Below are 25,029 nucleotides of genomic sequence, written 5' to 3'. Positions count from 1 at the left end.
CTGACATCAACTACGTCGACATTGCTGATTTGATTATGTTCAGTACCGTTAACCAATAAAATGTATGATATTTATTTGACATCAATTTCATCCAATAATCTGTCACAAAGGCATCATGATGGAATGCATTTTTTATTTAGGTGCATATACTTTTTCATTAGAGACCATTTAAAATGGGGGAAAAAAGATTATGTCAGAAGGAGGACAAATGGGGGTCCATCTCAAAGCTACGGTGGACAGGCCTTTTAAAAACCAGACTGTCCGTCTTAAGACTGGACGTATAGCCACCTTACCTCCAATTCCGACACCCTCGCCTCCAAAGGTACAAACATTTTACATTTATTACATGTACCATTATCACTAAAGGAGGCAGAGGAGTATCTGAATATCTGACACACTGAGTAAGAGAGAGGAGGAGACTCAGAGAGAGACAGAGAAACACCAGCACAGACAGAACAACTAGCCAAAGTAGAGCTGAAGCTAACGCTAAGCAAGCAACCCTTTACCACTACAAGAAAAATTGTGTAAAACACAGAGGGTTCCAAAACGTGAAGAGCTGCAACAGAAAATATGTGTTTAAGTATGGTTATGTGTTACAATCACTGAGATGTCACAATAAAGATAATTCAGTTAAAATAAAGAGAGACTGACACAAACAATCCATAGAGTGCAACAGCGAAAACAGGAAGTGACACAATACAACTTACCCACAGATAAGCATCTGTTATAAGCATCAACAGTCACAGTCATGATTTTGAAGTGACCCATAATTACTTTAGATATAACCTTTAATTCTTTAAAGTGTTAAACTGCATGCACACTTGCCTTTTTCACTCTTTCTGAATTACATGTCTGGAGCATGAACTAGAGGATGAAGATGGTTGTTAACATGAGTCACAAGCCTTGCAAAACACCCCTTCATTAATTTCAGCCTTTGCTGGACATCTGTTTACTTACAGTGCTTTGCAAAAGTCTTTATACCCATTGAGTATACAGTACAGACCAAAAGTTTGGACACACCTTCTCATTCAAAGAGTTTTCTTTATTTTCATGACTATGAATATTGTAGCTTCACACTGAAGGCATCAAAACTATGAATTAACACATGTGGAATTATATACTGAACAAAACAGTGTGAAACAACTGAAAATATGTCTTATATTCTAGGTTCTTCAAAGTAGCCACCTTTTGCTTTGATTACTGCTCCGCACACTCTTGGCATTCTGTTGATGAGCTTCGTCACCTGAAATGGTTTTCCAACAGTCTTGAATGAGTTCCCAGAGATGCTTAGCACTTGTTGGCCCTTTTGCCTTCACTCTGCGGTCCAGCTCACCCCAAACCATCTCGATTGGGTTCAGGTCCGGTGACTGTGGAGGCCAGGTCATCTGGTGCAGCACCCAATCACTCTCCTTCTTGGTCAAATAGCCCTTACACAGCCTGGAGGTGTGTTTGGGGTCATTGTCCTGTTTAAAAATAAATGATGGTCCAACTAAACGCAAACCAGATGGAATAGCATGCTGCTGCAAGATGCTGTGGTAGCCATGCTGGTTCAGTATGCCTTCAATTTTGAATAAATCCCCAACAGTGTCACCAGCAAAGCGCCCCCACACCATCACACCTCCTCCTCCATGCTTCACGGTAGGAACCAGGCATGTAGAGTCCATCCGTTCACCTCTTCTGTGGTGCACAAAGACACGGTGGTTGGAACCAAAGATCTCAAACTTGGACTCATTAGACCAAAGCACAGATTTCCACTGGTCTAATGTCCATTTCTTGTGTTCTTTAGCCCAAACAAGTATTTTCTGCTTATTGAATGTCCTCAGCAGTGGTTTCCTAGCAGCTATTTTACCATGAAGGCCTGATTCACACAGTCTCCTCTTAACAGTTGTTCTAGAGATGTGTCAGCTGCTAGAACTCTGTATGGCATTGACTCTAATCTGAACTGCTGTTAACCTGCAATTTCTGAGGCTGGTGACTCGGATGAACTTATCGTCCACAGCAGAGGTGACTCTTGGTCTTCCTTATCTGGGGCGGTCCTTATGTGAGCCAGTTTCTTAAAGTAAGAAATCACACTATCATTCTTAAAGTAATGATGGACACTCGTTTTTCTTTACTGAGCTGCTTTTTCTTGCCATAATACAAATTCTAGCAGTCTATTCAGTAGGACTATCAGCTGTGTACTGTATCCACCTCCTGCACAACACAACTGATGGTCCCAACCCCATTTATAAGGCTTGAAATCCCATTTATTGAACTTGACAGGGCACACCTGTGAAGTGAAAACCATTTTAGGTGACTACCTCTTGAAGCTCATCAACAGAATGCCAAGAGTGTGCGGAGCAGTAATCAAAGCAAAAGGTGGCTACTTTGAAGAACCTAGAATATAAAACATATTTTCAGTTGTTTCACACTTTTTTGTTCAGTATATAATTCCACATGTGTTAATTCAGAGTTTTGATGCCTTCAGTGAGAAGCTACAATATTCATAGTCATGAAAATAAAGACAACTCTTTTGAGAGTATCTATCTATCTATCTATCTATCTATCTATCTATCTATCTATCTATCTATCTATCTATCTATCTATCTATCTATCTATCTATCTATCTATCTATCTATCTATCTATCTATCTATCTATCTATCTATCTATCTATCTATCTATCTATCTATCTATCTATCTATCTATCTATCTATCTATCTATCTATCTATCTATCTATCTATCTATCTATCTATCTATCTATCTATCTATCTATCTATCTATCTATCTATCTATCTATCTATCTATCTATCTATCTGTCTATCTATCTGTCTACTATCTGTCTGTCTGTCTGTCTGTCTGTCTGTCTGTATATATATAGTGTCATTAGCTTATATTGCCAATCAAACTCAAACAATATTTGATGAATCCCAAAGCGAAATTAAATTCTTTAATAATTCTTTAAATTTTTCAAAAAGTCATAGATGGTGATGGCTGTGGACAGGAAGGATCTTCTGTAGCAATCTGTGTTGCAGTAGTTATAAAGAAGCGTCTGACTGAATAGACTCTTATATTACAAGCATCTTCTTGTGAAGACAATGTCCGGAATTGTCTATCATGTTCTTTTTGTTGTAATATTAGTCAAGTTCTTACTAAGCACAGCAATTTGTATATCCCACAAATTTTCTGACCTGCAAGGGGAACATGGTAAATTTTGGGTCTGATCTAATTGCCATATTCCCATTCTTGTCCCTTCTTCCTCTACATCCATCAGGAGCTTCCCTGGATGCAAGGGACTTTGGTCGGAACCTGACTGCAAGGGAATGGGCCTTGTTCACAGGTCGTTATGAAACTGCCTGGGTAATGACACGTCTTATGGAGCGGCCATATCCCTTTCAGTACCGTGATACATACAGGTAAAACTCAAAATCAAACTGAGCCTCTGTCATCTTGCAAAAATGTTTACCCCTCTCAGTGGATGCAAGCTGAGGAAATTATTTTTATAAACAAAATATTATGGATGTATGTGAGACTACAACAAAATAAAAGTCTCACTGCCTGATGTATGTTTTTATTCTAACTTTAAAGGGTTGTACCATCAAAACCTGTCTGAACTTAATGCAAATCAGTTCTCCTCTCGAGGAGCTGACTTAATGTAATTTAAAAGCTTTATAATCAGAATCTTTATTTTGGAGAACATCATCAATCTCCACCATATGGTTATATGTAAAATAAACTTTGCTGACAGCTCTTTAGCTTTGTGATTTTGTAAAATGAATGCAATTGCTGAGTTTTAGAACAAATGCAACGAGCGAAATCTCTGCACTTTATTTTCTAGCTATTTGGTGCTTTAAGAGACATGTACTTTAGGCGTGACTCAAAAGACCAAAAATATAGAACAGAACTACCCACAAGTATAACAATAAAATATAGAAAAACATCGATTTAACGCATCAGTATTTAAATGTGAATCATTTCATGTGTCTGTGCTGTGGATTTTATTAAAACTTCCAACCCTTCAGTCTGGAGTGGCCCCCACTGGCATCCCTGGTAGCCAGAGCCCGGGAGCCCCGTGGCTGTCTCAAGCGTCTATCAGACACTCTGCGCAACGTCTTCAACATCGCAAATGTCACCAACCCTGAAGATGAAGGCGTTATTGACCACATGGTGTCCGTTACTACTGCCATGAGATGCCCTTTTCTCGCTGTGGCGTGCCACACTGTGAGTGTTTAAACTATGAGAATATCTGAGCAGTCTTTGCTGGATTGGATTTTTACTTTACTCACAAAAAATGACACAAATTGTGAAATTAAAAGGATACAGTACCTTGCAAAAGTGTTCATCACACTTAATTTCCCACATTTTGTCACATTACTACAGCAAACTTAACTATATTTTATTGGGATTTTATGTGATAGAACACAAAGCAGTGCATCATTGTGAGAGGGAAACAAAATGATATATGGTTTGCATGTCATCTTCCTATCACATTTATGTGCAACTTTGTGTTGAGCTGTCACATAAAATCCCTGTAAAAGACACTGAAGATTGATGTTGTTAAGTCACAAAATGAGAAAAAGTTCAGGGGCTAATAATACTTTTGCAAGGCACTTTAAAAAAGGTAATAAGGGGAACTATTAGCTCATGATGAGAAAGCATATAAAGCATGCCTTCTAAATTGCTGTTTTCTTGCTGCCTGTATAAAGAATTAAGGTAATTAGGCTTTAAAGGATCAGTGTTGCACTAATTTATCTTTTTGTTTTATCAGTAATTTATCTGTTCTTATTAACGACAGGATATAATTAATTTCATCATTATCCAATAAGCAGCTTATTGCAGGATTACTGGTACTGCAAAATACAAAAGAGTGATTGAGCCTTGTTTCCATATGAAAAAACAAACATCCGGAATCATGACTATTGCTGTTGCAGTGGTGCAATGTCATTCTACTTATATTACAATATATTATATTACTACTTCTACCAACCAGAACATGTTCTGGCTTTTTTCAGGTGTGTCCTGACAGTCCTCCAAGTGTGGGCAAACGTCGTTATGCAGTCCCAGAAATTATCCGCAAACAGCGTGCCAAAGAGCTCCTATGCGCCAACCCCGAAAGGGTAGACAGCCACCTCAAACTTTTCCAAAACTCTCGGGTCACTTTGGTGGCAAAGAACTTTGAGGACCGCCGATCGAGCCTTCAAGTCCAGAGAGTCATGCCTCGAAATAGGAGCTCCAGCCTGGGCACTGTGGCTCATAACCAAGCTCTAGAGCTGCGAAGAACCAGCCTGCTGCCACTGCACATGGTGCTGAGGAGGAGCAGCATCAGGCCAGGCTTGAGCATCCCCAAAGTGAGGATTTCAAAGGCCCCCTTTTCCACCTATGAACCGGAACAGATTAGGAGAAAAAGCAGCGCCAAAGATGGAGGAGGAAACTTGCTGCAGATCCCAAAGTGGCGCTACAAGGAGCTAAAAGAAGAGAGAAGGAAGGCAGAGGAAGCTGAAAGGAAGAGGCTGGAGGCTGTTACTAGGAAACACATTGCAGCAGGGAAAAGAAATTAATATAGTTACCTCAGGGAACTTCTTTATAATCCTCACAACAACTACACCTGCACAGGTCATGAAGACAGAAAGATGTGGATGGAATATTTCAGACCAAATAGGTTAAATATAAAGATGATTTACTTAAACACTACTTTAATAGCTTTGTTACGCAGTGGTCAGTCAGAGACTTACTCAGAGGATCTGGCACTTTTTCTATATAATTTATTTTCTAATATTTATTGCTTTTTAATGGATGGCCGACCCTTTATTTTGTTGAGCTCCGACGCTCACTTCAGCACTTCACTTTTAGTTTTGTACACTGTACAACAGAAGACATGAAGAGACATTCTCTCCTACAGCGACAACAGGAGAGGCTCATTCATCTCCTTCTGCCTCGAAGGAGAAATCATCTAAATGACAATACTCTTGAATCATGTCTTTGAAACATTTACTGATAAGCGTCTCATACTGGTTGAGAAAATTAAACACAAACATGGGCTCTAAATGCATTTGCAATATATATGCTTATTGATTTAAAGCCTTAGTCTGAATGTATTTTGAACACATTAATATATTTTGTACTAGAGATTTGATTGGTTTTTGAAGGTATTTTTATTCAATGTGAACATTGTTCTCCATAGTTGTTTGTAAGCAACTGTGTTTTCTAGGTTAGACATTCGAGTCCAAGGCAGAAATATAGAAAAAATCTTTAAAACAATAAGATCAGAAGAAACATTTAAATATTTCCCACTTGTTTACAGGACACAACCAAATCTACGTTACTTTTATAAACTATTATTCAATGAGAGAAAAATGTATATGATATATGTATACAGGGTAGGGATGTTGTGAAATAAACACTTTTGCTCACTGTAATATGTGTTGCGTTTAAAAGTAAAACGACGAAACGTTTAATGTTGATTAGAGTGTTATTTTCCTTTATATAGCAAGAAAAACTTGCCTCAGTAATACAGAGTATCAGAAAGTACCATACACTCATCATGGAAATGAATGTCATTTTAAATTTGGCCTTCTAATGATTCCTTTGAATCGTTCTTTTTCCAGGGTGTAATGATGTTACAGCATACAACTTCAATGCATTTTTTTAAATGATAATTGGGAGCATCAGTTTGTATTTTTGCCGGACATTCCCTAATACAAACAGGTTTAATTATACATACAAGCTCAGTTATACACATATACCCCAACTAAATGGTCTTTGGCTGCTTTCATACAAACCATGCACTTATTGTAGTTATTAACAAGTTTCTGGCATAATCCTGGGTGGATATTTAACTCTTCTTCAGTAGAAATAATAGAGTTTATCTAAAAATATGTGTTGGTTTACTGGCACAGACTTGACCGTCAAGCATAGTCCATAATCTTTCAATTCATTTGAGGTCAGGGGTTTACAGAAGCTTAACTTTTACTTGCTTTATCTATTTTGAAACTGGTTTATTGTTTTGGGTCATTGCCCTGTTAGATCAACCAACTGTGTTCAAATTTTAATCTGTCCCTTGAATTCATGCGTCGTTGAAGAATTAGGTGGTAGCCCTAAATCTTCATTATTCCACACACTTTGTGCAATGCACCATGTCCAACTTGCAGCAAACCAGACCCTTAGCATGATGATACCACCACTATGCTTGACTGTTGGAACATTGTTCTTAGGTTTGAAGCTTTAAGCTTCACCCTGACTCACTCAAACATTCTTACTGTTATTGTGACCAAATAGCTCAACTTTTGTTTCCCCTGACAATAAAATCTTTCTCTAAATGGCAATTGGCTTGTTTATGTGAGCAGCAACACATTTTAGTTGAGCCTCAATGTGTTGATTTTTTAGCAGTGCTTCCATCTTGGTTGACAGCCTCTCAATCCATGTTGATGTAACACTGTAAAACCTTGCTGAAGATTGATGGTCTATGCTTAAAGGTGGCATCCAGACAAGGAAATCAACCAATTTAAATGAGCTCTACAATTCTTTAAAAGAAGAGTGGTCAAAGATCCAGCCAGCATGATGCTAAGACCTTGTATACGGCTCAGAAAAAGTAAGTTTTCTGGGCTATTTATTAAAGGGCTCTTAACCAAATATAGGCGAGGGTGTATGTATCTTTTGGAGCCCGTATGTATAATTCTGAACCCAGGTGTATAGGGGAAAATCTGGAAATGTTTTAAAATTAATGGCTGACTCTTTGTTAGTGTCATCCTGAATCAGCTGTTTCTAACATATGGAACTTCTGATATCAACCAGCCAAGCCATTACACAGCAAGAAGTCAGTCTCCAGTTTGAACGTTAAAACAGAATAATGGGGCGAAAATAAGCTTGATTTAAACACACAGAGCCACAAGGAGAGCTGCAATATAACATCGGCTGGAATTTTAAGAGCACAATTTCACGCTCCTTACTCCTCACGGCGATTGTGGCTTAAGTGCCATCCAAGAGCGTGTGTCTAATATACATGGTGATGAGTTGCTATGGGGTTACAAGGGCTCTGCACAGCCAAATGGTTCCATCAAATAAACTTCATTGAATCCAGATTGGCAATATGCTTAGACACTTCCCAAAGGGAATCAGCTGAACATGACAAACATTGAGCAGACATTTCTTTTCAGAGCATACAGGCTTAACAAAATTTATAAAAGAAAATATTATATACTGAAATATACACTCCATGCTAATATGGCCAGTAAGCACAAGTTATTATGAGGCGTACAACATTAACTGACAGTGAAGTGAATTTGCAGATGAACTCTGATACGCTTATTGTAATTCATCTGGTTTTTCTGTGACTTCCACTTTTCATTTGAGCAGAATGCAGAGAAAAAAAAAAAAATCTTGACCGTGATTCCCACGTTAGTGAAGCAAAACCTATTAGCAGCTGAACGCATTGGATAATATTTAGGTCATCATGTCTCAAACAGCTGCTGGCTTAGGTTGCATCCTGGGATTATAAGGCGTCACTGGCTTGGTCAGCGATCCATCTCCAGCTCTCCTCCCCCTCCCACTTCAACCCAAATCTCCCAGTGAAATTTAGACGTAGCAAAATAACCTTCCTCTGAATGTGTGACAGCTGTTATGTCACACTGTGATGATTCAGGTTGGGGTTTAAACAGGGTGACCTGATTCTACTGTAGTTGGACACAAACTCAGTGATTTTGTCCAGGCTTTCAAACTCAAGGGGAATCCTTTGCTGGGGCCCTCTGCTGGTGTGTTTTGGTAGAAGGCAAAATGCTTCTTTTTTGGATGTCAAGTACAATCACAAGTGCTTTGCAAATGTATTCATACCCTTTATACGTTATCACAGTTTCTCATGTTACAACCACATACATCATTGCATTGTATTGTGTACTTTTATGTGATTAAACCAAGACAATAATGTGCATAATTGTGGAGTGGAAGGAAAAAGGATTCAGGCTTTTCAACCCTTTTTTATACAAAAAAAAAAAAAAAATGTGAAAAGTGTGTTATGCATATATATTCAAACCATTTACTCCGATACTCTTAAATGAAATCCAGTCTAAGCACAACTGCCTTCAGAGGTCACCTAAATAGTAAATGGAGTCTACCTGTGTGTAATTCAACCTTACTATAGACCTGGCTGTTAGGTAAAGATTTCAGAGCTTAGTGAACACGGATCAAGGAACATAACAGACAAATTGATGTCAAAGATGTGGAGAAATTTCAGAAAGTCATGTTTCCAGTTTGCCTAAAGCCATGTAGGAGGCACATCATACATGTGGAAGAAGGGCCTCTAGTCAGATGAGTTTTATGTGTACACGTAAAATGTTATGTGTGGTGAAAAACTAGCACTTCAAATTAGGCCAATCACACTATCCACAACAATTAACATGATAGTTGCATCCTAATACTATGGGCATACGTTTCTATAACAGAAATATGGAACCTGGTCAGAGTTGATGGATGGAGCTAAATGGAGGAAAATCCCAGAAGGAAACCTGTTAGAGGAAACTTAGGACTTTAGACTAGGGTGGTGGTTGACTTTCCAGCAGAACATCCCTAAACATACAGACACAACATAACAGTTACAATATAACAATATGATGGTTTAGATCAAAACACATTCATGTGTTAGCATGGCCAAGTCAAAGTCCAGACATAAATCCAATTAAGAACTTGTAGTAAGTCTTGAGAATAGCTTTTTCCACATTCTGAGCATCCAAACTGAAACTCAGCAACTTTAGAAAGATGGACATAACCTTTCGTCTCTAGATGTGCAAAGCTGGCTGAGATATACCGCAAATGACTTAAAGCTGTAACTGCAGCAAAACGTAGCTCTATAAAGTATTGCTTTAAGAATTGGTTTGCAAGAAACTGTGTACGTGTTTTTTTTTTAAAGAGGCTGCCTTTCAAATAAATATTTCTGAGAAAAGCTTTTCCTGTGATTATAAAACAATTGCTGTCAATTTAAATATGTTCCTCTATATATATATATATAAAATTGATCATTTATCAAAAATAAATGGTAAATTCATACTTAAATTAATAACTTTTGTAAAAAATGCTTTACTTTAGCAAAAACCATATTAATTACATCACCCTGCTGAGGTCGGGAAGGTGGCTAAATAATTACTGCAATGCAATCAAAGATGAATTAGATGTTTCCTAATGAATTACAGTATGAATACATGATTAACTTACAATGCAATCAGCATACAAAATAGCGGATATAAAATGTGTGCATTAAAAGAAATGTAGGCCGTGCTGATAAAAAGTGAAGGACACTTGGATGAGAGCAGCTCTCATACTCAAAGGAAAATCTTCCCCTTTGAGTTTAAGAAGATACAAATCCAGCTTTGCACCTTCTGAAAGGACTGCACTGCTCCAGGTGCTGCAGCACTGGCCTCAGGCTGGGAATAATGTTTCTGAAGGTTCAGGTAAAACTGGAGCCAAAACGTCATGGTAACTTTGACATTTTACCCCAGGTGCCTTATCAAAGTAACCGCAAGCACATTCAAGAAGAAAAAAAAAAAGGCCTGACTCGACTGAATATCTTTGCTTTCACCTCTGCCAGCTGACTGAGTAAACTAAAGCACTGGTGGACAGTATCCTGTCCAGAAAGGAGCAGGCTGGACTAGCTGAAGCCAGTTTTAATGTTCCTGAGGAACACATGGCCAGCAGCTGGTGGTGTAGACCCTGGACTAATGTAATAAAGTGGCTCTATCTCAAAATGACTTGGTGCCGAGGCTAATTTGGATTACATTTTAACTTTTTTATAGCTTTTATGGTGTTGGAGGGAAAACGTGTCCGACTGACAAAACCTGTTTTTCTGCTGACACGTTATTAAACAATTTCACACGAGAAAGACCTTATATTTATTGGTACTATAAAATTCAACTGTTTTGAAAGGATTTCAGTAGCTTTCTATAGAACAGATGTATATATCATGTAAAAACCCCAAATTAGGCATACATGTTTAAATTCAATTTACTGCCTCTGTTTTGTGCACATGTATAGTGAGTGATGTGGAACATAAAACTTTGCATGCCTGTCTTCATCCGACTCTTTCCTTCCAGTCTGTGTAATAAGGCCTGACAGAGGATGAGACAGTCAAGGAGATTGTGTTTGGTTTATTGGGGAGTTTCAGGGTGCAGACTGAGGCTCGCCCCAGCTAAGCCTGCACTGGCTGCTTTATTGGCCTAACATAAGCTGACAGAACACCTGGTTGCAGATGCTTGTGTAAAGATGGATTACATGCACCAACACCTGGTACACTGTGTGTGTGTGTGTGTGTGCGGAGCGAGAAACAGCTCCAGGAGAGATGATTCTGTTTCATTTCACAGCACCATCTGAGCCCTAATCCCCCAGCGCAGGGTGCTAATTCACCACAGGATGCCCGGATGCTCCAGGTGAGAAACCTGAGATGATACATCAAGTAGGACTTGGTAGAGTGGTCCAACACTATCCAAAATCAGGATTTTTTTAATGGGTGAAATTTTACAAACTGGGCCTGATTTAAGTAAAGTTTTCTCCACATTACAGATAAATAACAAGCAGAAAAAGGTCTCATTCAACATATTCTAAACCTTTATTTACTACAACAACCACACCTAATACCCAAGTCCACTTCAATGACTCAAGATTTTAACATTTATTGATTCATTAAAAAAAAAAAAAAAAAAAAGAAGCACAGAACAAAAATGAAACCTTTTCAACGTAATTACAAGAACAAAGATAATGATTTCTTTGTGGTAAGATACATTTTTCTTCCCTGGAAACCTGAACATTAGTGTTGCATCAACTGACACTTCTTATGATTATAAGAAAATAGGTCATTAAGGAAGATGGTGGTAATGTGTTTTTTTTTTATGGGAGATGCAAGTATGATTTTGAGGATTTCTGTTGCTAATACGCAAAAGTCCCTATGTTCCAGCCCAAACAAACGTCATATTTTCTTATCAACATATCCATGGAATGTTGTATAATTCTCCTAATGTGAGTCCATTATAAACTTTACCTCCATTTGATGTTTAGACCAAACACAATGCATCCTCCAGCTGTTTCCTAGAAGCAGTTTTCTTCATGTTTGGTATCATTTCTATTGCGCCACAGATAAAATGGACATTAGTCAACACAATCTGGAATGGGGGGTTAAAACCCACTTATAAAATAGAAAGGAATAGTAAGAGACAGCTAAGTGGGAATGCACTTAATTGGCTTTGTTGGGATACAAAAACTGCATATCCTAAGATATCGAAGAGATCATGCTTTCTTTTTCTTTTTTTGGCTAAATTTAGTGACCTATTAAAGCATCTCTGATTATTTCTTGCATTACAATGGCACACAGAAACAAATAGAATGTTTTTATATTGTTTGCACTTGCTCTGATTGGTTAATACTGCCCATTATACAGTAATTAGGCTTTCTCTGGTTCATGATTACCTTTGATGCACTGGTAGTTTAACATCAGACTGACTTTAACTCTGGTGTTAAACTGTGACAAGATAATGTATTGGATTAATCTGTTTGGTCTGTGGGATTTATTAGAGGAAAGTCTGGAGCTGAGGCTAATCATGCAAAGGTGGTTGGTTTGCTTGGCCTGTAAGACAGGTCGGCTGTGATTGGTTGTTTTAGCTCGAAAACAGCTAAATCTGTGAATAGTTTCCCTGCTGCTAGAAAAGCTCTGTTTATTTCAAGTCAAGACTATTGAGCTATTGAACACTCCCTGTAAAAGAGAGGTCGTGAAAGTGCAGAAACAGTAGTGCAGCACCGATGCAGCAGGGTACAAGCAGTTGGACTTCTACAGCATTTGCACTGACATGTAGCATCAACTGCTGAAACATTTCTCAAACATGTAAAGCAAGAAGCAAACAAAAATTACTGGTATCATTTAGCAGAGGTCTGTGCCCTGGTTGGGAACCATCTTCATCCTACGTGTTCCATTGGGAAGGCTGGCTGGTGGAGTAAAGCATAGCTGCCGGAGCCTGCTGCTCCGCTCACTTGCGGGGCTGGTGGATGTGCTGGTTGATGTGCTGCGCGGTGGGCAGCTTGGGGACACCAGGCTGGGGCTTCTGGTGGGCCACCTGAGCAGCAGCAGGCGTGAAGTCCTTATCGCCCTGGGAAGAACACAGTCAGTCAATGACATACTCGACACTGAACAAGAAGATGCAGAATTAGTGGATGCTTAATCTTCCGTCAAAAGCTAAAACTTTATCATAGATTAAAAGAGTTAGCCAGGAAAATAAATGTCTTTATTCCTGTTCAACAAAATAACATTCACTTAAAAAACTTAACTGTGGTTCACAAAGGTTTATGAATCCCCAAATAGTTATCAGTTAATTTGGTCAGGAAATGGAAACAAGAATCGTTCTTGAATAAATGACAGGAATAAACTTCTGCTCATTTTTTGGTAAATAAGACGCATTGAGTCTAGCGTTTGTAAAAATGTGTCAAGGCAGAAGAAAATGAGACTTGTGAGTTTGCAGAAGAGCTCTTTTTGCTTCTTAGGGTTGAACAAAATCGGCCCAAATGACTTCTAAGGAGTTCCGTCTGCACCACGTAGAGCCTGTTAGAGTGGAGATTTAACACCACTTTTATTCTCTCCAGGACTAGCAGGTTCCTCTCACTAAAAGATGTGTAATAGTCTGTGAGGACAAAATGGAGCCCTGCCATTAGCTTTTACTGATGGTTAGGACTCCACCAATGGTCTGCATGGCAGAGAGGAACATAGCCACGACTCAACAAAAACGACAGAGCTGCCCAAAAGCAGTTCCGATCACACAGATAATAAACCACGACCACCTGAGTAAATACTTTTTCCAATAAGCAGTTAGCCTGGTCCCAAACACGAATCCCAGTGCTTTTTAAACTTGTAATTGGAGTACAGTTAAGTTTGTTAGATGTCATTTCCAGATCTAAGCTCAGACTACAAAAGGTAAACAGAAAACAAATTCGGTTTATTCTGGGAGTTCTTGGAAATTTCTCCACTGTACGATTTACAAATAAAATATTTCCTGTTTGAAGAAAAGATCAATGTACTTGAAAAACTCGTCCTTTTCAGTTCTTATCATCTATATATCAGTTATTTGTTCATATTTATCTTAAATATAATTAAGACATATTTCTCCTTAGTACTACTAAAAGTATTTGAAGTACATGCAGTACCCACAGCTCGAAATGCATGGACGGATAAAGCAGGAGGCCGTTGTTTTTCTGGATGGATGAAGCAAAACTTGAGCTTTCCAAGTTTTAATAAAAAGTTATAAAAAACCTGGCCTGGGTGATGTTAGAATCATGGTATGGATGTTTAATAGGGATGTTATGTATGAACATGAACCGACAAAGCAGGTTGCGTAAATTCAAGCACAGGAAAGGTCAAATTTGCTTCCAGCCACCCCCCACCCACCCACCAGACTTTCTCCCTGCCTGTAAACATGGACAGAATGTTTAAGTTCTTAGCCGGACGCCTGCAAATAAAGCTCACATGAGAGCTGGGTTCAGTATTTAGGACTCCTCCAGCTGTTTTCTTAATGGTCTCAAACTAACTCCATAGCAGAGAATCCTGTTGGTGCTTTATTTCTTTTTGTGTGGAGGCGGAGAACACTTACTGGCTATTACTGACATTACATAAAAACAGTGCTGTGCAAGACTGTGCATGTACGTGACCTGTACTATTATGGACGAAACATCCCCTACAAAAATGCTGAGTGTTCTTCTGAGTGTCAACATAAGCACTTATTTAGAGGTTTGTTTTTTTCGCCAGCAGACACTAGATGTACTGTTTGACCCACTTTTAAATCTCTTCCCTAAAACATGCAGAACACTGAGGAACTCCCCAAACTGTACGAAGGGTGTAATAAGAAGCACCAAACTGCTCAGCAACAGCAATTTCTCTTGTTTATCATTTTGATTTTTAAATCAAAGCATGGACTTGACTGTTCACAGAATGCTAATCAGCATTTTAATACAATAATGACTAAAACCCTTGATACCTCCATCATTTTCTCTCATCTCCTTTTTTAATCTTTGCTAGAGATTTTTAATTTAAGCAAAAATGCTTCATTTTCCTGTTCTGTATTGTTATAAAATGATATAAACCTAAACTGATTTTTTTTTAATCACAGCTGAAGTTTTATTATTATTTTAATCAAATATCTACGAACACATCCAGCTCGTCTCTGAGCCTTTTTTTTTCCCCCCCGGAGATTTCTTTAATTTGCAAGAGTTGGGTTAACATTACCAGTGAGGCAGTGCTGTAGTTTAACAGCTGTGTGTGTTACCCTGTAGGTCTTCATATAACATTTACTGTGTGTGTTCTTCTTCATTTAGAGGTAAGCCCACAGCTAACAGGGGAGGATGGCGACTGAGTTGACCAATGCAAATCTACTGAGTGAATACAAAGCTTTCACACTGCTCAAGTCTATATATAAAAAGACTAAACATAGCGACAGATATTTTGTTTTTTTCTAGAAACATTTTGGAACAGAAACAGAAAAACTCCACACACAGGAGTGGTCCTTTCCCCAAACACACATACACTCAAGTGTTTCACTTAGCTCCTAAAAGGTTTTCCTGGGGCTTTGGGCACGGCTAGCCTGCAGGTTTGATCTCAGCGATAGGGGCGAATGGGAAGGCTCGAGGAGGATTGAGGGATAAATGGGATGCCTGTCACATTCTAATATCACTGCGATCTTCCGCAAACAATCTGCCGGGTCTGATAGACGCACGTGGAAGGCAGGGATTGGAACCATTCTGGCTGTCAAGGAGACTCCCACGTAAAAAGAAATAAACAAACCTTTGCAGGAAATAAAACCCCCTACAAAATACAATATAACAATAAAAACAAAAACACTGAGGCGCTTTTCAAAAATGACAGGTCTACGCTGACAGACACATGAACTCACCAGGGGTATAAGGAGCATAGCAATGTTTACCATTTACCCAAACTGCATTACAGAGATGTAAAATTAACTTGGTGGTTTGTTCGGAGAAAAAGTGGTGCTGTAAGAAGATTATTGATCCTATTCCATCTTCATTTTATCACATTATTTCCCCTGATAATAGCTGCACTGCTCATTAATCTCCTACTTTTTCTTATTACTGATCCTCAAAACCTTTCATCTTGTCTGGTTACCTGGTTAACCTTGACTAAAAACAAGGTTTAAGGAGAACATGGTATTTACAAAAACATGAAAATGTATATATAACTCAATCTCCATTTTTCACAAAAGTCTTACCTTTGTGACTACTCCAGAAACAATCACAGGGACCTTCGGAGGGCTAAAAAGAAAAAAAAAAAAAAAAAAGAAGAGGTTTATTAAGAAAAGTGCTTCTGGAATGAGGACAGGTTAAACTAATCCAAACACAAATGCACACCCTGGGGAGATGCCAAAAAAACGGACATCCCAAGCTGTCAAAACACCTGCAGTTTTACCCTCTCTCGGGGCACAAACACACCCATATGCACACACACAGTCACACAGCGGATGGACCTGCCAGCAGCTTAAATAGACCCCATTCATTCTGGCCAAACACTGGTTCTCACAGGCTGCAGATGGAGAGCAGGAGAGGAGAAGCGGCTATCAGAGAGAAGGAGAATTACGAGGAGGAGGAAAGATGGAAGAGGTAGAAAGTGGAGGATAAAAGACGAACATTCAGGGAACGCAAGAAGGGACATGAGGGGTAAATGCGGGTCAGGGCAGATGCAGGAGGCAGAAAAGGGAAATGGAAGCGTACAGTGAAAACAGGGAGCCAAATGCGTTAATAATGACTGACCGTTAGAGGAGATGGAATAGGCTGAAGGAGAGAGGGAACTAAGTCCTCACTCACACACAGAGGAAAAGGATGGTGGCCGAGAAAAAGATGAGGAGGAGGAAGGCAGAAAGCGGAACCTCAAGTGAGTATCGACCTTGGCGTGACAAACGAGTGCCGTCTAATTTTACGGCAGCAGGAGTACAGTTAACCACCTTCAAACTCCCCTCAAAGACATAAAGCACAGCAGCAAACATTTCTAACTAATGCTGAGCCTATGAGCAACCAAAATATGTTGAAAAGACAAAAAGTTTCAAAATGTTTGCACCTTTGGAGTTATCAGCTGTTTAGAGGAACGGAATCAACTTGTTTTAATCACTCTGAATTTCCTGTCCAGTTAAGTGTTTTCCTCACAACAGTCTAGCATTGATCTCTGCAATTAAAGTCTTGGCACAAAAAAAAAAGTCTCCTGCTACTTGTCTCAATGTGAATATTTGTATGTATGAATATCACACATCTTGTGCTGGCTTGGCACTCAAAATGTGAAGTTGAGAGTCACTCTATTAGCAATTCAATTAAGTAAACCATGTTGTTTTAGCAGCATAAGTGTTCCCTTATTCGAGCAGAAACTCTACTAGGTGTAAGCGTGGGACAAAAAAAAAAAAAATCACGTTTGCAACATTTTAAAGCTAAGGGGAATACATCAGCCACTGCCAGAAAAATAGTTGCATATTTGGCAATTTACTCTATTTGTTTATGCGGATGAACGTGTCAGCTAAACTGCGGCGGGCAAAAGGAATATGCTCGTACTACAAATGTGACAGCTGATTGAAAATGAACACACGAGCAGGCCAATAAAGGTGTAAGAAGGCAATATTAACTGCAGTATATGGTCCAGAAAGACTGAAAACAAGCCAGTGGATGATTTAAAAAAAAAAAAAAAACATTTTAAAACTGTTTAAATCTTAGATTTTTAAGTCATATAAATAAAAACCTGTCTTCAAAAAGTGCTTGCCACATATTCTCTCACTTACTGCCTGAGTCAATAAGAAAAAAAAAGAAATCAGTAAAAGAGAAGACAAGCAGAGAAAGTTAGAGAACACAGTTTCTGCTGTGGTTTTGTGATCCCAGGCAGACGTGGCAGAATTTTGAACCGGCGTGAGGCTGCAGGGGGCAGTAGAGAGCTGTGCAACATCCATGGGGGGGTGGGGGTGGGCGGGTTGTTTGTGTTGTACTGTCACAGTTGATGAGTAAGAGTTTACAACAAAAGAAAAAAAAAAAAGAGCAACACAAAGCAAATCTAAACCAACAAGACAAAGGGTAAAATGAGCATGAGTTTATTTGTTGGGCATTTCTCTCACTCTGCTGTTAGCTCTAAAGCCCCAGCCTCCGCTACCCCACCCAGCCCTCCCATCTCTCGCTGCTTCAGCGGAGCAGGAAGTTTGTTGCCGTGGGCGAGGTGGTGGTTGCCCTGGAAACAGATGCCTGTTGCTCGTCCTCCACCCAATGCCTTCTCCTTCTTTTTCTCCTTGCAACTTTTTTTTTTTCCACCATGAGCTGTCAGCTAACTGAACATATGCAGTGTGTTAGTGCAGCAAGTTCAGCAGCACCTGCTTTTATTCTTCCAAAAATACAGGAAGTGAGCTGTTTTCACCTGAATGGATAAAGTCAAATTTTAACTGATTTGTCTGATGAGCTCTTGCACTTTGTCTCTAATCCACTGGCAGAACTATAAAGGAAAATGAAGACACATTTTGTCCGACTGTGCAGCAGATTTACCGCTGGTGTATTTCAGTAACAAATTCATCTGACAGTCAGTAAGCAGGATGTCTCTCCTGGGTCTCCATCATGCATTTGCTTCCTTTCAACTCATCTCCACCATCACTTACCTGCCACATCTATCTCTATATTTTCATGACACTCCTTGTGCCATAATGATAATCCTCCTGCCTCCTCTTAACCATAATTCCTCATCTATCCATCGCTCAGTCCGTGGCCTGTCCGTCCATCTCGGTTAGATTGGTTACAGCAGGTGTTCCCCTGACTACGACGCTTCGTTGACTGGCTGCGACCCCCACCACCACCACCATTGATTCTCAGCCTGACAGAGACACACTGCACGTAAATTTCACTTACTGTTCTGACTGGCCCAGTGGTGCTACCCAACCTATGCTCTTGGACATGTTGGCAGGTGATTTTCAGTTAAAAAGATAAGCTGTCTTTTTTTTTTATGCGCCAAAATCAAGAGTTTATCAGGGAGAAAAGAGGTGTCAGACGGGGCCTCCTCTGTAATTATGATCCACTACATGTTTAATTTCTTTACATAGCTCAGGGAACGCTTTCACTTCTTGGGCTGGAAGCTCTACAGAACTGCCAGGAGGAAATTTTATTGATTAAATTACAAAAGGCAAAAACAGAGCGGGCTACATTTCCTAACAGAAATTCTTCAAATATATTGATCTTTCATGGCCGCAGCATAATCTCACACTAAAATACTGAGTAAAAAAATTAAACCTTTGTTTTGATTGCAAACGTTTTTAACAAAATTATTGGTGACACAATAAACTGTACCTGTTCCAATCCATATAAACTAAATGTAACTGGAGCATGACCAGAGCTTCTACCAATTTCTAATTGGTAATCCATAATTTTCTGTTTTCCTTTGGTATAAAGATAATGTGACTTAGAGGTCCATTACTCTTAACCGCCGGCCTCTGGGCTTGACAAGGACCAACTGTGTTACTAGTCAGGATTATGGGAAGGGAAGTGGAAAAAGACCCAGAGCTCACTGTTGACAAACTGCTACGAAGACTCCAAGTTTCCACAGCAACCATTAGATGCTGCCTATATGACTGGCTGTTTGGGAGTTTCAGTCCTACTACCACAGAGGTAAGCATGTGGAGTTTCTAAACTGTACAAGGACTTTGACTGGAACTTTGTTCTTTGGTAAAATGAGACTAAGATTAAACATTTCAGCAACAAAATCTCCTAGTAGTTCTGGTGTACAGCAAAGGATGAATATGAAAGCACCTCATGCCTACTGTTGTGTATGGTGTAGCATCTGTGATGCTATAGGCACGTTTCTCTTCCAGAAGCCCCTTGTTAGAAAGAATGACAATGTGAACTCTGGACTCTACTGGTAAACTGAAAGTGGGATGGCACTGGGTTTATTTAACAGGACAATGACGGACAAATCAACACATAAATGGTTCACAAAACACAAAATAAACTTTCTTCCATGGTTATAACACTACACAGACCTAAATCCCATAGAAAACATGTCAGATTAGCTGAGAAGAAGAGAGGAATCAGGGTTCTGGATGATCTATAGACATTGGGGAAAGATGTCATAGATCCCTCTCTCTGTGTGGTTCAACCTCATAAAATGTTGGAGGAGAAGATTAAGTTATGTCCTTCTGGCAAAAAGGGGGCTACACAAACTACTGACAGAGAGGGTGCCACTGGGGATTTAAAAAAAAATCTATATATATTCCTACAAGTTTTTGTTTTTTTTAACCTGATGAATAAATGTGCTCAAGTTAAAGGTTGGGTTTTTTCAGTATAAGGTTCTGCAACAGGGCTGCATGGTATCAGGAAAATGTTTCATTGCAGTACTATTGCTTTAAAGCGGAGTGACAATATCCAAACAATAAACCCACATTTTCCTGCTACTTTTATTTCCTCACCACTCTCTGGGAGTTTTAGAATGTCGGCCGCAAAAGATATACATCAGTCGTGGACATTAGGAGCAGTCCTCTGACCGTGATATTGCAGATATTGATACTGCAATGTCACGTGGAATTTGATATATTATGCAGCTTAATACTGCAATAAAAGAATAACTAAATTGAAGGCTTTTTCCACATCTTTACAAAGGGTGGTAATAAATCACTTAGTACCTGGGGGGACTCTGGTGAGTTAGTTTACCAGTACCAGAAAAAAAAAAGTGCATTTCCCACCTGTACATGTCTTCAAGCCTGGTTCCATTATAAAGTGAGAATGATTTCTTTTTTTTTATTTTAAAGCAAAAATCATTGAGTTCCTGGCCTTTCATCAAGCATATCACCGTGAGAACAGTAAACACATACTCATCCAACAGTGAATTACATCAAAATTGGAATAAAACAACCAGAAAACCAAAGAATGTTTTGTCATTTTCAGCTAAAAATCTCAAATTTAAGACGAGGTTGAACAAATATTTTGAAAGCAACCCTGCAAGGCTGTAAAAAATAAATAAATAGCAGCCTCACATTTTCAGCACGCTCTTTACAACACCATGTCCTGTGAACTAGCATCTCAAAATAAGGAAGTACATATTTATAAGATCGGATAAGCTGCCACACCCTGAGCTGAGTCAGTTCCTCCGACATTTCTGCTGTGAAACTTCATCTCTACCAGGCGATTAAAAAAGAAACCAAGTCTGTTTTTCCCTTTCTTTCGCTACTCAGCCACACGCTTTACGTTGAGGTCTGTCTTTTGCTGCTCGTCTTGGCACAAAGAAAATGGAAACAAAAAGGTAATAATTAATAACTGGCAATGATGAGACTGCCTTATCTTCCTGCGCTAAATTACAGAAAACACGCTCAAAAAACAAGAAGATTGGATGAGGAACATTGAGGAAGTGATCAGCCAATCTGGCTCTGTGAAGTACAGCCCCAGAAAATTTCCCAGCAGTTGGCAATGTTCTTGAACCCTGCTCTCTGCTGTGTAGTGCTTGTCACTTGTCATTTATCACCACTCATTTAACACACACATCCACACAAACACCTTGTGCGAATGCAGCACCTGTACCAATATGCATATAGCTGACGGGGCCTCATGAATATTGAGCAAGCCCAGAAAGGAGGAGTTTTTGAGGAGATCAGAAGCAGCATGCAGCACACCTTCTCAACAGAACGCCGTGACTAGACAAATAATAAATAAAATAAAAGGCTTTAAGGCAACAAAAGCCGAGCTTGACAATGATCGATGCCCCGAAACTGATGTGAAACATGCCAACTGCCGCTGTTTACCGCAAACAAAAGTGACTGCTGAATGGGTGCTCATGTTAATGCAGTAATTATGCAGTTATCATGTTGTTTACTAAATGAGCAAGCAAGAATGCAAAAAAAGGCCTGGAGCAAATGCGTACAGCCCGGCTTATAGAAAAGAGAAAGCTGCTAAATTGCTTGGTAGCAATTATAGGCCCCGCATTTAATTACCAACGTACAAATCACCACATTTACGCCTTGCTTGAACGGAATCTCACTCAATCTGTTAAACAACTACTAGCGTCTCATAAGAAGGACATTGTGAATATGTGGACATTTTACATTACTTTACAGTTGTGTTATGAGAATCTTTCTCTATGTTGGTCTTGCATCTCGATGGACTCTTTTTTTTTTTTTTTTCTGCCTGTACTTATTGTGCATGCCTTTCTCATTTCCATCCGACTGTTTAGTTTGCCTGTTTGGAGCATTTTTGTAAGCTTTGACCAATTTAACCACAATTAAAAAACTCTAGTCCCCGTCAACCTTTATTCCTCTGGCTTACTTGATAAAGCTTAAATAGAGATAGATATCACTTTATTGATTTCTACCATGAATTTTAAAGTGGTGTATCAAACAATGTGGATTAAAAATGTGCAAAAGCTACCTCTATGCTGAAGAAAACCTACAGTTCTGGGCTTTTGTTTTTAACTTAGAAAAGATCTACATTCTAAAGACAATCATGTAAATTGTTTCTAATGATGTGAACATGGAAGTCTCTCAGTGATCAGAGGAAAAAGCCTCTCTTGAAGCTAACCTTTTTGATCACTCCTATGCTTTTTTTTTTTTTTGTTTACTTTATCATTCCCTTTATTTCCAAATGTTTTGTGTGGGGTTAGCAAACTTCGCTGTTTATTTCAAACTCTTATTGGCCATAATGTGCAGCATGTTCTAATATTACCACCACACACCGACTAGGTCATTTTTGTTAAGTTTGCATAACTGTTGCCAACATTAAAATTAGACGCGGCAACTCTGAAAGTGACTAATGCTTCATAAAAGGTCAGGTTGGCAGCACCTTTGATTGAGGTGAAACCAAGCACATGCACCAGTCCTCTAGTTTTGCTGCACAATTAATGATAAAGGTTTTTCCTTTAGCTTTTTTTTTTTTTTTACTTTAAAATGTAAAGCTGTTACATGCATAGTTTGTGGAAATAAACTGTTCTGAAAGAAACATTAGTGAATATGAGAAGCTATTAAAAGCCTCGTGGTCCACCCATGCTGTGTTACCTGCTGCTGACGTACTCCTCCTCGTCATCTTTCTGAGGCGGCTCTGGTGCAGGAGTTGGCTGATGTTTCTGCACTATCCTCATCCCTCCTGCTTTTACTGCAACACACACATGCAAGGATTACCTCATCGCTTTACCACAATATGTAGGGAACTCATATAGCACAATGCTAAATGCGTCACTACTGTTTATCAAAGGTTTATTAAAAATGAAGTAAAGTTTTACATTTGCCGAAGATTCAATGTTCAATCAGATTTTCATGAACCGGAGGTTTAAAAGTGATTTCAGATGTTGCTATCATGTTTAGAGTGAGAAAAATGTTGAAGAATATTCTGTCGCTGTGTTTAATGGTGGAAATATTTTCTACAGTAACGTGGATTACAAGTCACAAACCTGACATTAGATCTACCTATTAAAAAGGAAGATCACTTTTAAATGATCATTTATTAAACGATTTATGGCATTATCCATCTTCTTTTAACTTAGCAATTTTTTGACAGTAGATTACAAGGGGGGGTCATACGTTTCCCTAGAATTTCATTATTTTAAAACGCTGTAACTCTTACCTTTTAACCTACATACATGATCCTGGTATCATCTGAAAACTTTTTTTTTTTTTTTAGGATCTGTCATGCGTGATCCATCTTTTAGATGAAATTATTTGTTAAAACATGCAATATTTGAAAAGTTTCCTAACATATATTCTAAATCAAAGGACGCAACTCAAGAATTGGGGATCAGCCACTGCAAGCTACCTGAAGACCAATTTAAAGCTAAAACGAAAGAAGACAGATTTCTGGTAGATGAAGAACAGCTTGTTTGTAGCTGATCTGGCCTTTGAACTTTACTACTTGGGGACTTTCATTTGACAGAAACCTGACAGTAAAAGCTTTGCACCATAAAAACAAGCCTGCATATTTGCGAAAGACTGAGACACGGCGACCTAGATGTCCTTTACGGGACACCCTCTTATCACAGGTCGGGTCCGAGGGCCATTCTTTATCTGACTGTGTGGCCGGGCTGCTGTGGCCCACTGCCACACTGCTCTTGTCCACGTATGCTTTATCTGTCGCCCTCCCCAGCCTACCCCGCAGCCATATCCTCACAGCACTGCAATTTTCAAGACTTGCAACGGTGTGCAGTGATTACTTGTTATAATTGCTCCACTCTGTGTGATCCTAAGAGATCTTAGGCCAATCAGGAAGTAGGGAAACGTGCAAAACAGGGAAATATGCCAGATCATTACAGCACGCAATCTGAATGTGTTAAGAGCTGGGATCTGCCAGTACAAGGACTGCATGACTAATATTCGGAATCATGTGATCCTTGGTTGGAGGCTGTGCAGAAACACGGGCCCTCGGGTCTATGAGAAGCATTTGAATAAAAGCAGCACAACCAGACAGGGAAGTTTACCTGCAGGGAGATGTCCGCCTTTGGTTTCCACTTTCTCCTTCGGGGGCGACGACATGGCTGCTCTGATGTGCCGAGTGCTGCGAGCAGGAACCGAACCGTCCAATAAAGCAAATCCCTGCTTTATTCTGTCTCAAACTGTGCACTACTGTTCAGTCTGGATCGTCAACGTGGCTTTTTCCTGAGCATTGTTTGGAAATGATGCGCGATGACGTCATGCGGGACCGTGCAAAAGCGCGCTGACGTGTAGTCGTACGTCTCTGTAAAAGTTAACCGAGGAACTGAGGCGCTCCTCCAAAAGGTACCATAAGGATACCTATCTTTATCATTTGATAAAATCTTTTATCAAAAAAGACACGATAGAGATAACAGCAATGTTTTTAGCAACACAATTACATCCTACTATCACAGATAATGAGGTGACATAAAAACATTCCTAAACAGAAAACATCCCTAAAATCATTTTCTGTTATTAATCAAAAATGTGATTATCTTTGGCAAGTTCCATATACATGAAATAGCGCAACAGAAAACCAAACCTGTCTGTGTCTGATCGACTTTATACTGTGTAAAAGCTAAGTCCTACGTGGCTTTATTATCTATGTGAAGCCTACTACGATGCTTTGATTAAGTATT

At 39.2% G+C, this 25,029-nt stretch overlaps 2 protein-coding genes across 2 annotated transcripts in view; one reads left to right on the top strand and one right to left on the bottom strand.

Annotated features, from left to right (window-relative positions):
• Nucleotides 1-11,688, top strand: part of ankrd33ba (ankyrin repeat domain 33ba) — a 39,778-nt gene extending 28,090 nt beyond the window's left edge. The window contains exons 4-6 of the mRNA XM_047350533.1: nt 3,253-3,394; nt 4,001-4,199; nt 4,991-11,688. Of these exons, the coding sequence (XP_047206489.1) occupies nt 3,253-3,394; nt 4,001-4,199; nt 4,991-5,536 (887 nt within the window). The 3' untranslated portion in view covers nt 5,537-11,688. The remainder of the gene's footprint in view (nt 1-3,252; nt 3,395-4,000; nt 4,200-4,990) is intronic.
• On the bottom strand, nt 11,547-24,597 carry LOC124858468 (death-associated protein). The gene is made up of 4 exons (XM_047350535.1): nt 24,397-24,597; nt 22,985-23,081; nt 16,214-16,256; nt 11,547-13,093 (listed from the first exon to the last, which is right to left on the bottom strand). The coding sequence occupies exons 1-4, from the start codon at nt 24,449-24,451 to the stop codon at nt 12,974-12,976; spliced, it is 315 nt and encodes a 104-aa protein (XP_047206491.1). The 5' UTR covers nt 24,452-24,597; the 3' UTR covers nt 11,547-12,973.
• Nucleotides 24,598-25,029: the final 432 nt, after the last annotated feature.

Source organism: Girardinichthys multiradiatus, chromosome 21, assembly GCF_021462225.1.
Source record: "Girardinichthys multiradiatus isolate DD_20200921_A chromosome 21, DD_fGirMul_XY1, whole genome shotgun sequence".
NCBI lineage: Eukaryota > Metazoa > Chordata > Actinopteri > Cyprinodontiformes > Goodeidae > Girardinichthys > Girardinichthys multiradiatus.
This window is presented reverse-complemented; position numbering and strand designations above follow the sequence as displayed.